Source organism: Sceloporus occidentalis, unplaced genomic scaffold (assembly GCF_023333645.1).
Source record: "Sceloporus occidentalis isolate IW3139 unplaced genomic scaffold, rSceOcc1.0.p SCAF_2, whole genome shotgun sequence".
NCBI classification, from domain to species: domain Eukaryota; kingdom Metazoa; phylum Chordata; class Lepidosauria; order Squamata; family Phrynosomatidae; genus Sceloporus; species Sceloporus occidentalis.
The window spans coordinates 163,659,049-163,674,765 of record NW_028316982.1 but is presented as its reverse complement, the minus strand read 5'-3'; the positions used below and the strand labels follow the sequence as shown (position 1 = coordinate 163,674,765).

The following is a 15,717-nucleotide window of genomic DNA, read 5'->3' as shown; positions in this document are numbered from 1 at the left end:
AGCCTGAAAATAATTTTATAATTAATAATTTTGTGCAAGAAACAAAGTTTGTATACATTGAACCAATCAGAAAGCTAAGATCTCACACTTATCTGAACCACCCAGGAAAAACCTTGGTTTTTGGAGTATTTTGGATTACAGAATTCTGGATAAGGAAGACTCAACCTGTAAGCCTTAACTCTTCTCAAAAAAGAAACCATCTCCTTCTGTGAAGAGTGGCTAGAGGCAAGAACTTAGTCCATCATGGGAGAACCTAAAACAGGCACTAATCCCCTCTACTCTTGGAACTTCTTTGAGGGGAAACTTCAAAGAGCTGCCACTGCTGCTGTTTTCATGCCCAGGAATTCAAAAAGCCAGAAGTAGCATGACTATGGACAGAGTAGAGGGGGTCAGTGCTTCTTTTAGAGTATCTTAGGACAGACTAAGCTCTCAGTTTTGCGACTCTGCTCAAAGAGCAGGATGTTTCCTTTTTTTGAGAGGAGTTAAGGTGCAGTACTTGACCCGTGATTAACTTGACTCTGGTTTTGCGGGTGAATTTTTTGACTAAAATTTGTAGACTTCTACATAAGGATAGACATTGATTCAAACAGTACAGCTGTTTTCCTTAGTAGAATGAAGAGATCTTAGGCTTAAAAAAACAACAACTCAGCAACTCAGTTCCAGGTAGCTTATGTGCCAGGCATCAAATAAGAAGAAATTATATCTCAATAGGTAAAGATGTATCTTTGCTAGTTCTTTTGTATCTAACTAAATACTTGCATAGAAGTCACTTTAGTATACATTTGGCCCTCCACATTCGTGGGTTTAACATTCGCAGATTTTTGTCTGTGTTTGAAGGACAGCCATACCCCCCCCCCCCCCAATGGCTGGGAAGAGTGCAAACACGCTCCTCATTCTCCATTCAGGACTTTTCCCCTGAGGAAAAAGCCCAGGGTGGAGCAGCTGGGAAAGGACGCACACACACTCCTCCTCCTCCTCCATCCTGGGTTTTTCCCCTGGTAAAAAAGCCTAGGACGGAGATGCAAGGAAGGGTGTGTGCATTCATCTCCTTCTCCTTCTCCATCCTTGGCTTTTCCCTCAGGGAATGGAGCAGCCAGGAAGGGCATGTGCACACTCCTCCTTCTCCTTTCTGTTGCCTCACTTGCCCAGCCACTACCTGGCAGCCCTAGACAGGCAGCCGGCTAAGGAAGTGGGGGAGTGGAGAAGGTGGGGGAGGCACCCTCTATTGCTTCCCCTGCACTGACTCTAGGACTGGGTGCCACAGGCCTGCATATTCACGTTATTTCCACCTATATGGGGGTCTTGTGTCCCTAACCTCCGCAAACGTGGAGGGCAGACTGTAGTATGGTGCCATAAGCAACAGCATTCTAGTGATTTAGTATAGGATAGTTTTCTGTTTCCTTTTCAGTGTGTCATATATTGGATTTGAATGTGTTCTTTATGTTGGCATGCAGTTACTATTTATGGTTACTAGGAATTAAGTCTTGTTGTCTTAACTGTAGAAAATGTGCAGAGAATTGCAGTCTTAATTGATTTTTCATGTCTATATGTACAACAATGTGACAGTTTCAAACTGAGTATAAACTATTTCTTCAGATAGTTGAAGAATATGAAATAGTTACTATAGCCTTTATGTTGCCAACATATTTTATTTATTGAAGAATAAAGGAATTTCGATCTGAAAATCTTTGTATGAGTCACCAATAAATACATTCTCTTGCTTACCAAGCAATGATTACATTACTTGAAAGTGCCATGTTGATTTTACAGAGCTCATATTGGGTACTGAAACTTATTAATTTTATTTTCCTTGCATTTTGGAACAGAATTGAAGAAAACACATTTCCAGTCTTGGTAAATCCTGCTTTTGTTTTTATTTATAACAGCTGCTGAAATGTTCACAGATCTGGAAAATGCATTTCAGGGAAAAATAGATGCTGCATATTTTGAGACCAGCAAATACTTGCTGGATGTTCTCAATAAAAAGTACAATTTACTGGAGCACATGCAGGCCATGAGGCGCTACTTACTTCTTGGTCAAGGAGATTTCATTAGGCACTTAATGGACTTACTTAAGTAAGTAATTACAGTTTGTGATCTTACTCATTGTCAGTATGTAGAGAGATCTTATAACACTTTTGAGACTAATTGAAAAAAAGAAGTTGGCAGCATGAGCTTTCGTAGACTTCAGTCTACTTCCTCAGATGCATTTGGAGAAGAAGTAGACTTAATTCTATGAAAGCTCATGCTGCCAACTTCTTTTTTTCAATTAGTCTCAAAAATGTTACAAGATCTCTCTACATGCTGATTCTACAGACTAACATGGCTATATCTTTGAATTTTACTTATTTGCAGTATATGTATTGGAGCAGAAGACTGATTGAAATTCATAACAGAGTTGTGTTCAGTTTGACATCTAGTAGTGACATGCTTTATTAAAATACAGTTGTAATGATTGTGTTAATACATTTGGTGTTTTTTTTTTAAAAAAATTCAGACTGGATTTACCAGTGTGCTTCTTATTTCAAATTAGATAACATTTCACCCTTTTAGTTTCTAAATGGAACAAAAGTGTCAAATGTTGGAAAAATAGTCTGTTCTCTTGTTTTCTTTTCTGTATGATATTTTATTAAAGGCCTTTCATTCTTCATGACCACAAACTTAATAGAAACAAATACCATGTTCATTGATTTATTAAACATACATCCCACTTTTCCACTAAAAATACTTTTTCTTGGCTCTTTTCTCCCATTTCCCTTTCCTTTATTTTGTGCTTTGATTTCTTAGATTTTGATCATTGGTTGGAATGGTTGCATCATTTTTAATAGGTATGCAGTACCTGTTAATTTTTAAAAATCTTAGCATGCTTGCTACCTAGAACACCCTGGCCCTCAAGAGAAATGGTCTTCTGTGTATCTTTAGTTCCATCTGCAAACCAGGCGTTCTATGCTTGTATACATGGATGCGTGTATTCGTTTGTGTAGAGAGAGTTTTGAGTATGGCAGTAGGCTTCACATCCTTCACACATTTCATGCCCGTGGATTTTCAAACGTGTGCATTCCAACATTATGTGCAGGTTTGAAGATGTCTTTCATTGCACGTTTGTTTGTTTCACCAATGTGTGCATTCTGGATGCTAGAACCTGATAGTCACACCCCACCAATACAAAATGGAAATCTATCCATAGTATTTTAGAGACATGGTTAGAACCTATTGATTCATTTATTAAAATAGTTATATTTCATCCTGTATCATGGGATGTCAGTGTGGCATACGAGCAAAATCAGTGCAAGCAGTTTAAAATAAGTCAGAATGTAAAACAATAAAATAGTTTAAATAGGCTAAAATGTTTTTAAAATGAAGAGGTTAAAGTTACTTAAAATATTAAAACAGTTTAAAACTATATGCACATACATTTTGGAACAGAGAAATTAGGACCAACAGCAACTTGGTGCTGGAATGAAACAAACATTGGTGCCAATCAGACCTCCAAGTGATGGCATCTCCTAAACAGGGCACAACAGCAGAGAAGTCCCTGTACAGTGTTCTCCCACAATATTTTGTTCCCACTGGTGGGATATATAGGGAGGGCCCTTCTATCAAACCTCAGTCCATGTGTTCACGGTAGTGGCCAGATGGCTTGCAGATCTGGCTTGCAGATGTCCTTCAGATCTGGCTAGAGCTTGTGGAGGTCAGGACATGTCTTGCACTGCATGTAGGAGAGCTGATCGACCATGCCTGTTATCTGTTGTTTTGGGAAAACAATAACTAAGGGTAATTAGATTTAATTTTGTTAATAATAAGCATAGACCTAAAACTTCAATTTTTTTATCATGCATTTCAACACAAAACTATCTACTTTAATTTTCTTTGTCTTTTCTTAGTCTATAGTCTAAAAGCGCAAGGAACATAAATTCAGAAATTAAGCTTTACTGTAGCTTTAACTATTCAGCAGCTGCTGACATGGAGTAATATTTTTAAAAAATAGAAGGCGAAGACTCCTTTGATGAAAATATGAAAATATTTTTGCACTTAGAGCTACAGGTTTTAGACTCCTGGTTCCTATACTTCAGAACCTGTATTTGCCTCCTCCAGTACCATATTTTTTAAAAGCATCGTAGACTTTCCCTCAGGATGGAGCTTGAAAAGTATAATGGTAGGCTTCCTACATGTCACATTCCTTTTACCTCCACAATTCTATGATTTTTTTATTATTATAAAGCACTCCATTTGCTTGCCAGACATCAAATATATGTCTGTTTGTCCAAAAACTGATTTGATGTAACATCTCTCTACATTGAAGTGCAGAAGAATAATGAGGAGGCATGAGACTGGTATAATGCTTGGTATGTCAAGCAGTCAGGACTCACGTTTTAGTAGGCCAAAGTATCCTTTTCATGATTTTTTAAAAAGTATTATTTTAGATTTGTAAAGAATATCATCTTTGACCTCTCAGTTTTCTAATGCAAAAGGACATTTTCCAGGCTTTGTTGATAGAATTTAAACTGAAGCACCAAAAGCACTTGCTAAAAGGCACTGGCTGGAGAGATACAGCTTTTGGATATATGTACATTTTAAAATATTGGATTACTGAGATCTTTCAAGCATGACTCTAACGTTAGGTTTAAACCAGGATAGGCAACTCTTCAGGGAGGGCGGTACATTGATGGTACGCTAGAAGTGACATAACCTATGGTTCCTGTTATGGTTGATTTGTTAATGATTTTAAATGTTGGGAAGGCAGGTAGTGAAAAGGAATCAAGACACCATGTTTGTGGATGGCTTTGGTCTATGAGGGGAGTGTTGGGTCTTTGGAAGACTCACCCATGGTTCAAACAGTATTTTTCAGTTAAATAGGTAGTATTGGTCTCCTATCATTGTTGCACTCTTCCTCCAATAGAATAATTGTCAGCAGTATGGAAGTGCTTTTTCCATCTTGCCCCAAAACAGCCAGTTTTGCTACTGTAGTTGTAGTGGTGGCGAGGACAGTACTACTGATTTCACCACTAATAAATGATTTGTGGGGAACACTTCCTTGGGTCCTTGGACATGCAATAGTTAGAGTGCTATGATTCCATTTTAACTACCATGGGAATGTCCCATGGAATCCCAGAGCTTGCAGTTTAGGGAAGAGCTTTAAGAAGCCAGAGGAGATTAGTGCCTCACCAAATTACATATTTTAAGATTTCATAGAAGGTGGATGTGGCACTTAAAGTAGAATCGTAGTATTATTATTATGTATTGTGAAAGGGCACTTTGTTGTGGACTAGTGGAGGTTGAGTTTCCATTACTAATTTTCGTTTATTCCATTTCTGCTGCCATATTTAAAATATAAGTTCTATTTTCTATTTCTTTTCACATCCAGTAACGGGGTTACATGTGGCATAAAACAGTCCATGAATTCAGATAATCAAACCAAAGTACAGTTATGAATACATACATAACTGTGTTTTAGAAAAAGTTGTTTTCAGCAAGTTTCAAAAAGGTTTCTTTTTTAGGATTCTTTAGTAATAGTATGGATGTTACCAGAGATTTAAAAAGCTGGCAATGTTAAGTGGTTCCTGTCATTAACCAGCCTTTAGCAAATCACTCTGTCTCTCAAGTACTTAGTTTACTATTTTCTTTTTGGTTCTGGATCTGGTCTGGCCTCAGATTTGCTATATCCTTCAAGTCCTAGCCATTGCTTGAGTTTGAGCCATTAGCTGGCATTTCTTCTGGCAGACCCCACTGCTTTCTGTCAGTCCCAAACCACTTTGCCAATATGGAGCCTGATCTTTAACGCTGTCCAATCAAATCTCTCCAGCCAGACAGGGCATTAGTGGTTAGAATTCCATCCATCCCCGGGTTCAAGAAAGGACCAGTAGAAAAGTCTCAGTACAGTCTATTATAATTTACTACCACCTAATTCTAGCCATCTAGATAAAAGTAGAAATCTCCCCTCTCAAATAGCCAGGTTTATCGCTGTTTTAGCTATTTATATGTTTGGTTTGTTTTCAGCAGTCTGCTACCTTGACTTTTCATGTGTAAACCTTCTTGATAAAAGATCCTGTTTTGTCTCATTTTACTTCCTTGCCTTTTTTAAAACAATAGCAATAGCAGCTTCATTTATATACTGCTTCATACCACCTAAGCCAGGGGTAGGCAACCCTTTTGAGCCGGGGGCCGGGTTGCTGACCCTCAGACAACTGGGGGGCCGAAGCCAAAAAATAAATAATTAAATATTATTTTTTTTTAAAAAAAAATTAAATAAATAAATAAACCGGGACAAATGTAGGACAAAATTTCCAAATGGAGGGCACTTTTTAAATTAAAAATGGAGGACACACGAAAAAATTTGCTGATTTTTTAAAAAATGTTAAGATAAATGCATGTTTCTGAGGCTTCTATAGACAATTGCCCCACCATGCCCCTCGCACGAGACGCCAAAGGCCCCGGCGGCAATCGGCGGCAGGACCGGGCTGGGGCCGGTCCCAAGGCCTCGCCGGGCCGCACCCGGCCCGCGGGCCGCAGGTTGCCTACCCCTGACCTAAGCAGTCTCTAAGCAGTTTACAACTGTAAACTAATTGCCCCGAAGAAGCTGGGTACCCATTTTAGCAATCTTGGAAGGATGCAAGCCTGAGTTGACTCTGAGCCCCTGGCTAGGATTGAACTCACAACTTGTAGTTTGTGAGTGAGTGGCTGCAGTACAGGCATTTAACCACTGTGCCACCAGGGCTCCAAAGCACATCAACACATTTAGCTCTGTCTTCAGTTAATATTGGCGCGGTACGTACTGTTCTTTTGTGCCATGCTGGCGCCGATTTTAGGGTTAGGGACTGCGTGGCAACCGCACGGTCCCTAAGTCTAATATGGCATGGTGGCCTTACAATGGCAGTGCCCTGTGTACATGGGTGCCGCCGTTGTGACATAAGCAATGCATAGCGTCCGCACGTTGCCACATGTCATTTACGTAACATGCACTTGTTATGTCCACCCTGCGGCAGAAAAAGAACCCACTTTTCCTGGGTTCTTTTTCCTCCAGAGGGAAGCGGCGGTCTGTGCCAGGGCTTTTTGGGTGGTCTGTGCTAGGCCAATGGTTCCTTTACAGGAAAACATAGAACATGAAAAAATAGCATACAACACACAGAGGGTTTATCATTCAGAAAGAATCAGTATGTGGTTAAAAATAGTTTATTTGGATCTCTTATATTAGTAGCTGAACAACCATAGACAATTATGTAGTGTTACTGTAAACCAGTTCATGATTTTTAAATGGGAAGTGATATATTTATAAACATATAAATAATATGACTACAATTATTTATTTTATATTTGTCATTTAAGGCCAGAGCTTGCAAGACCAGCAACCACGTTATATCAGCATAATCTGACAGGAATCCTTGAAACAGCTGTCAGGGCAACCAATGCACAGTTTGATAATCCCGAAATCCTCAAACGTTTGGATGTCAGACTTTTGGAGGTACTTCTGAGTTGGGTTTTTTTTTTTTTTTTTGGTGTATTATGAGAGTGTTTACATTAATTTTTTTAGAAGCAGCTAATATTGGCCTCAAGGTCAACATCTCAAAACAATATCAGCTTTCATATTGAACTGGCATGCCTCCCTTAGCAGTAGTATAAAACAAAATTCAAATCCACAAAAGAGTGATACTGATATCTTTATACCATCAAAGGTATTTTGCTTTATGGCCAACATGGCTACCCCTGAATATGTTCCCTGCCAATATAGTCCTTAATTGTTTCTTTGTTTTAAATTGAGCTCTGGTTAAGTCAAAGGCTTTCGTGGCTGGCATCCATAGTTTTTTGTGGGTTTTTCAGGCTATGTGGCCATGTTCTAGAAGAGTTTCTTCCTGACGTTTCGCCAGCATCTATGGCTGGCATCTTCAGAGAATGCTTGCCTGGAAAGGACTTGGGTATATATATTGTGTGACCTGGAAAAGCAGGAGTGATTTGCATGTGTATTGTTTTGTTGCTAATGGCAGGCCTCAGGGTGGGAGGGTCTGCAAAAGAGGATTAGTGACTGCTTGATAGTACTCATTGACTGCTGGGAGATTTCTCGTTTGCATTTGTTGAGTCTTTATCTTGCTATTTTTCAGGACTAGTAGCCAAACCTTGTTTACTTGAAGGGTTTCCACTTTTCTGTTGAAATTGTCCACGTGTTTGTGGATTTCAATAGCTTCCCTGTGCATCCTGACATGGTAGTGGTTGGCATGGTCCAGAATTTAAGTGTTTTCAAACAGTATTTTATGCCCAGTAGCAGAACATGCCACAATCCTGGGCAGATTGTGTAGGGAGAGGCGTTCCGGCAAGTAACTCACGCCCAAGCCATGTAGCGCTTTAAAGGTGGCGACCAATGCCTTATATTGCGCCCGGAAGCTAATTGGCAACCAGTGAAGAAATTTTCGTACTGGTGTTATATGGTCAAACCTAGATGTGCCAGTGACCAGTCTGGCTGCCGCATTTTGAACCAATTGAGGCTTCTGATAGTGTGGCTGGTACCCAGGGATGATGGAAAATGGCACCCATATCTTCTGAAGTAATCTACCCCTTGTATTGAATTGTGAACAAAGGTTGCAACTCCACTGAATTTATTTAGGAAGTTGCGGCTTTCTCAAGTTTGTGTCCACTCCCTTTGTTTCATGCCACAGAGGTAGACTGCCCTCAGCAAGATAGAGTGGATTTCCAACATACCTCCCTTACTCTGTGTGCTGATAAGCTTTGTACATCACCTAGTTTAAGATTTGGGTTCCATGACCGGTAAGAATGGCCAGTAACAGTGACTCAACAGAATCATTGTTAATTCCTGTATTGCAGCTGCCTTTTGTGAAATATGTAAATTACAACGTATACGATTTATTTATATGGTAATACATTTATTTATATTTAAAGGTGTCTCCTGGTGATACTGGTTGGGATGTTTTCAGCTTAGACTATCATGTTGATGGGCCAATTGCAACGGTAAGGACATTTATTTCAGTTTATCAATTTCCTCCCCCCTCCCAACCACTTAGTTCACTAAATACTTTGCTATTAAAATAGCATTTGTGCTTTTATAAGTGCATGATTAGAGACTGCTTCATATCTTGGATGTACCCATTGTATTTAGAGTGCAGCCAAAATCTCAATTTTCCTAAATTATTAATGAGTGTTAAAATGCTACATTTTAAGATTTTCATTATTTGAGATAAATAATTCATTTGTACTGTCGGAGATTTTAGAAAGTACTTAATAAATGGATTTTCATTTTCATCCATTATTCTGAAACTGTAGCAACTAATTTGGGATAATTTGCAAGAACTGTAAAATATATTTTAGGAGAACCTATTTGTACTCCTTAAATCTGATGTGTAGTATTCATTAAAACATGAGAAAATAGCAGCATCATTGTTCACAATGCTTTTACTATTTAAGGAGTAGAATTGCTTTTTGAACAAGATGTTACGAATGAGAATTTGACCCAAGGGTATTGTCATGTATGATTTTAATGAAAGGAGGGTAATATCATTGTTTTATAATTCATTAATCCACTTCCTGTGCTTCCTACCCCTTCTAGTAAGTTGTAAGTGAGTTCAGAGCTATATAGCAGGTTTCTTTAATCTCTGTTGCATATTTTTCTCCATTTGATGCTGGCTTTTTTTAAATTAAGAAAAGTGTGGTAGAAATGGTTCCTGATATGAGTTATATGTAGTATGATATCTTTTAACAAACAAATACATTAATCAACAGAACTAGTGTACACATTAGAACATAAGCTTGAGGTAAATGCTGAGAAATATGAGCTGATGTTACCAGGAGCAGTGGCATCACTAGAATTGGTGTCACCCGGTGCGGCCACTCATGGTGTCATCCCCCATTGACCTTCTTTCATACCACAGCATACAGAATCCTTAGTACCGTATTTTCCGGTGTATAAGACGACTGGGCGTATAAGATGACCCCCAACTTTTCCAGTTAAAATATAGAGTTTGGGATATACTTGCCGTATAAGACCACCCCTCTTCCAATGCACACCAAATAAAAATTTAAAAAACATCACTGCATTTACCCCAACTTGTTCTCTCTCTCCCTCCCCCCCTCTCTCTCTCTATTTCTCTCTCTCTCATCTATCTATCTATCTATCTATCTATCTATCTATCTATCTATCTATCTATCTATCTCTATTTCTCTCTCTCTCTCTATCTCCCTCCCCCCCTCTCTATCTATTTCTCTCTCTCATCTATCTATCTATCTATCTATCTATCTATCTATCTATCTATCTATCTATCATTTCCCTCTCCCTCCCTCCCTCTCTCTCTCTCTCTGTCTCCCTCTCCCTCCCTCCCTCCCCCCTCCCTCCCTCCCCCCTCCCTCCATCCCTATCTATCTATCTATCTATCTATCTATCTATCTGTCACCCTCTGTGTGTGTGTGTGTCTATCTCCCCCCTCTCTCCCCCCTCTCTCTCTCTCTCTCATCTATCTATCTATTTATATCTATCTATATCTCTGTCTGTCTGTCTGTCTGTATGTATGTATGTATGTCTATCTCTATCTATCTATTTCTCTCTCTCTCTCTCTCTCTCTCTCCCCCCTCCCTCTCTATTTCTCTCTCTCTCTCTCATCTGTCTATCTATCTATCTATCTATCTATCTATCTATCTATCTCTATCTATTTCTCTCTCTCTATCTCCCTCCCTCTCTCTCTATTTCTCTCTCTCATCTATCTATCTATCTATCTATCTATCTATCTATCTATCTATCTATCTATCTATCATCTATCTATTTATCTCTATCTGTCTATCTCTATTTCTCTGTGTGTGTGTGTGTGTCTATCTCCCTCTCTCTCTCTCTATTTATCTATTTATCTATCTATCTCCCCCCTCTCTCTCTAGCTCTCTCTTTATCTCCCTCTCTCTCTATCTAGTTCTCTCTCTCTCTCTCTCTCTCTCTCTCTCTCTCTCATCGTTTATTTTTATTTTTATTTACCCCAGGCCTTTGCTGAGGCCTGCAAAGCCTGCCTTGCATCCAGGCAGTGCCCTGGCCTACTATAGGCCAAGTTTAGGGGGTCTGATGCCCACAAACGCCGGCTTACAAAGGGCTCCGGAGGGCTTTGGAAGCCGGCATCCAGGGAGGCACCCCCGCGCCGGCTTCTGAAGGGCTCCGGAGGGCTTTGGAAGCTGGCAGGACAACCAGGTAAGTGTGCTGGGTTCCTGGGGCTCGCTTGTTACCGGCGTACAAGACGGCCCCCAACTTTTGACCCCATTTTAGAGGGTCAAAAAGTCATCTTGTACGCCGGAAAATACGGTAATTTTTTTGTACCAGTTTTACTCACGGATTGCATTTCCTGTATATCACTAAATATAATGGTAATAGTTGTGACATAAACAACTAGCAAAATTAAAATATCTTTAAATTACAGTAACATATGCAAAGCCTAAATGTATTTACTTGTACATAGTTTCATGTGGTTAAACATTTGGTAAGAATAGAAGAGAATCTGAAGAATACTTCTCAGAATGTTTTTATCATGGAAGAATCAGTCTGTGTCAGTGAACATGATTGCTTTCTAGAGACATCTGTCAGTCATTCTCTCTGAATTAACAATTGAGTAGTATTATCTATTATCTCCAGAAAGGTTAATGGGGGACAATGTATAAACACAAAACAAAGCCAATTTGACAACATACCACTACATCACAGCAGTCCCAGTTTGGAAAAAAATGTAATACAGTAACACTAAAAAAGGCCCTACAGACTCATCCTAAGTACAACTCTCATCATAGAATCATAGAGTTGGAAGAGACCACAAGGGCCATCCAGTCCAATCCCCTGCCATGTAGGAACTCACAATCAAAGCATCCCTGACAGATGGCCATCCAGTCTCTGTTTAAAGAGCTCTAAGAAAGGAGACTCCACTATATTCTATCTCTCATGGTCAAATCCAAATGTACAGTAGCAGATACACATATAGATACTTTAATTAATGGAGGCTTGGTGTCCATGCATGTGCTTATAATTGTGTAGACAACATAATATTCAAGTCAGATAATAATTACAGGCCTCTACTTTGTTTTTATAGAGCTTTTAACATAATAATGAATTTTATATACAATTACAAAATTTCTTGTAGTCAGGAACACTCAACATTTAATTTGTGTCTGTTCATTTGTGTCTGTACATGTTTTTCAATTATTTTTTTAATTATAATTTTATGATTATAACAGTTTTAAAAAAAATAGCTGTGTTAGCGTGTTTCAACAAAAAAAGAGGCAAAAAGAAAAGGTATGTGTGTGTGGAGGGGCAGCGGAATCTAGCAGCCCTACTGAGACTGATTTACTTTACTGATTTATATTTATTTTTTTACTGTAAGAAAAAAACCTTCCCTCCATTTCCATCCACCCTTTCCCCCCACTAGGAGGAAGAGGGTGGCAGCTGTAACAGCCAGAGCAGCAGGCAAGGCGAGGACATGCAGGGCCAGCCAGGCGACACACAGCTCGCCTCCAGCATGGCACCCAACACCCCTTCACCAGCAGAGCCAAGAGTGCATTCAGCCAGCGGGCTCCCTCCAGCTGAAGCCCTGCAAGGCTGTTGCCCACCCCTGCTGCCTCTACCAACACAAGGCAGAGACGGGGAGAGCCAAGTGGAGGGGGGAGACTCTGCCTTCTGGAGCAGCGTCGGTGGTGGGAACCCACTTCTCCCTTACCCTTGAGACCATGATGGCTGCAAACTCCCTATTTACTTACTTACTTACTTACTTATACATACATACTCCACCCTTCAGCCCTAAAGGCTATCAGAGCAGCTTTCTTTCCCCTGCGATCCACAACCTCTGCAACCCCCCCCTCCCCCCAATGATGCTACTGCTCAGGAGATTGAATTATGGACAAGTGATGCCTGTATTCGATAACATCTTTCTCACAGACATACTCAAGATCTTTGCCAAGTTTCATCTTCAACCTCAGTTGCCCACATATAAAAGGTTTTGTTGTAAGGATGAATGAAATGTTGAGAATGTGCCTTCATCTGAATAATGTGTAAATCTGAAATGAATATTGTTTTTAAGATGTTACACACATATATCAAGGTCTCTAGAAAATGCTGAACATTTGGGTGCATAAGTGTGGGTGCTAATCATTAAAGAACAGGTCATAGGTTGTGTCCTTTTTCCTTGGTGATATGTGGTTCCTGGTCTTAAACGGAGGAAGGTGAAAAGAAAAGAGGCTGGATTGATGAATACATAAAACAGGGACCTTTTGTGTAACAGCACCTTGATTGTGGAGCTCCCTCCCAAGGGAAATCAGACCAGATCCATCCCTAGAGAGCTTTTGGCAGATAACCAAGATTGTATTGTTCCATGTCAACCTTGGCACTTAGAATCCCAGTTTTAGTGTTGGCATTTTGTTTAATCTTTTCCCAAATGTTTTGTTTTTTTGAAACTGATTTTTTAATAGAATAGTTTGTTCTGCTTTTAAAGAACATTTTTACCTCTTGCGGATAGCCATTGTAGCTCTGCAGGCTTATGGGTTGATAATAAAAACACTTTTAATAAATAAATACAGGAAATCCAGCATTTTTACCTTTCTTACTATGGTACCCAACTTGAATCCTAATCCATAATTTTAGTGTGCACTTTCTCTTTAGTTTAATGAGTTTTCAGTAAAATCTAGCTTTTTTTTCACTTTATTGATGAGGCAGTGACATTAATGAGGTATCTGGGGGAGGGAGATCCGTTTAAGATGGTTTAAAGCATTCTATTAGAGCTTTATCCCGACAGTTGCATCTTTGCTATGTTCCATAATGTAGCAGCTTTATAGTGAGTAAATCCTAGTCAGGTTAGGTTTTGAAACCTGTGATGTTGAAACTGATAAGGTAGCATCAGGGAAGGATCATGGACCTGATCATGATTTGCAACAGCAGCAAAATAATTCATCCTTTCCATACACCAAGCATCTGTTTGTTGAATAAATTTCTATGCACAGATCCCTATATGTGTGGATGCAATGTGGCTGATTTTGTGCAGTTGGGTCAAAGTTTAGGGCAGAGATTGGGCAACTGGAGCCCCTGATTTTGCAGTACCACTGGAGCCCCCTTTGGCAAACAACAACAACAAATCAGCTGGAAATGACCTGAGACAGAAACTAGAAGTGACTTCAGGTTTTGTTTTGTTTGAGTTCTTGAGCAAGTAGCATGAGCCTAACCATTGGTACTTTTCCTTTGTTGGGACTTTCTCTTAAGTTTGATCTTGTTCAAGTGGAGCTTACTTAACTATTGGTATCAAAAATCTCTTAACTCAACCCCCCTTAAACCCAGGGTTTCATTTGGCTACTAAGTGGTATTGACCTGCCTAACAGAGTCACTCAGAGCCATGCAAGCTGCAGTATCTGTGGGACTAATGGAAATGCTGGCATGTTAAATCTGTATATTGACCTTATTTACAGGTGTTTACACGAGAGTGCATGAGCCACTACCTGAGGGTGTTCAACTTTCTGTGGAGGGCAAAACGAATGGAATATATTCTGACAGATATATGGAAAGGACATATGTGCAATGCAAAGCTTCTTAAAAATATGCCAGGTAAGAGAACACTCCCAAAGACTTAATTACATAGATCACTGTTTTCAGACCGTAGCTGTTTAGCTTATTTTCTAAACTGGAGAAACATTTTGCCTTTGTTAGATCTAGTATGGCATGTTTCTTGAGTAAATTACAGTCCTTTGCATTGTTGACTCAGAAGTCAATCCTGTTATGTTCAGTGATGCTTATTCCCTGCTAAGGGTGTGTTTTGGAATTGTAGCTCAGATTAAAAAGTGCCCCTTGGCCACAAATACTTAAAGTGTCCTTGAGAAAGCTTTGTACCCCAAGTCGGACCATTCCCCCCTTCTTTAAATTGGGAATGGTAATACCTGCTTGTATGATAGGGAGATACACTAGACACTTAAAAACATACTTCTTCTTGTTATCGTTAACTGCCTTCGCAATGATATCGACCCATGGCGGCCCTGTGGAGGAGACATCTCCAGGCCCCCCTGTCCTCTACTGCTCTTAGAATCTTTTCAGCTCCTGCAAACTCATATTTGTAGTCTCTTTAATAAAGTCCATTCATCTGGCATGTGGCCTTCCTCTCTTTCTACAGTCGGCCCTTCTTATACACGGATTTTTTATACATGGATTCAAGCATCCACGGTTTGAAAATGTTCAAAAAAGTATAAATTTCAAATATCAAACCTTGATTTTCCATTTTTTAAAAGGGACACCATTGTGCTATGTCATTATATTTAATGAGACTTGAGCATCCACGGATTTTGTTATCCACGGGGGATCTTGGAACCAAACCCCAGCGTATAACAAGGGTCCACTGTACTTCCCTCCACCTTTCCTAACATTATTGTCATATCCAATGATTCATACCTTCTCATCATGTGTCCAAAGTATGACAGTCTAAGTCTTATCATCTTGGCTTCTAAGGATATTTCTGGCTTGATCTGCTCTAGGACCCATTTGTTTGTCCTTTTGGCTGTCCATGGAATCCTTAGCACTCTTCTCCAGCACCACATCTCAAATGAGTTGATTTTCCTCTTATCTTCTTTCTTGACTGTCCAGCTCTCACATCCATATGTGGTAATAGGGAATACAAAGGCTTGTAAGATTCTGACTTTTGTGCTGAGTTGTATTTTAGGATCTTTCATAGCCGCCCTCCCCATTCTCAATCTTCTTCTGATTTCCTGGCTGCAGTTCCTGTTCCG

The 15,717-nt window shown here is 39.6% G+C and overlaps 1 protein-coding gene across 2 annotated transcripts in view; it reads left to right on the top strand.

Moving 5' to 3' along the window:
• Window positions 1-15,717, top strand: part of LOC149319211 (gamma-tubulin complex component 3) — a 77,844-nt gene that overhangs the window by 45,790 nt on the left and 16,337 nt on the right. The window contains exons 14-17 of one of the 2 annotated variants that reach the window (XM_089511287.1): window positions 1,887-2,076; window positions 7,324-7,459; window positions 8,887-8,955; window positions 14,413-14,548. In XM_089511287.1, the coding sequence (XP_089367413.1) occupies window positions 1,887-2,076; window positions 7,324-7,459; window positions 8,887-8,955; window positions 14,413-14,548 (531 nt within the window). Of the gene's footprint in view, window positions 1-1,886; window positions 2,077-7,323; window positions 7,460-8,886; window positions 8,956-12,389; window positions 12,953-14,412; window positions 14,549-15,717 lie in introns of those variants that run through there. The other variant, XM_089511289.1, reaches the window with a different exon arrangement.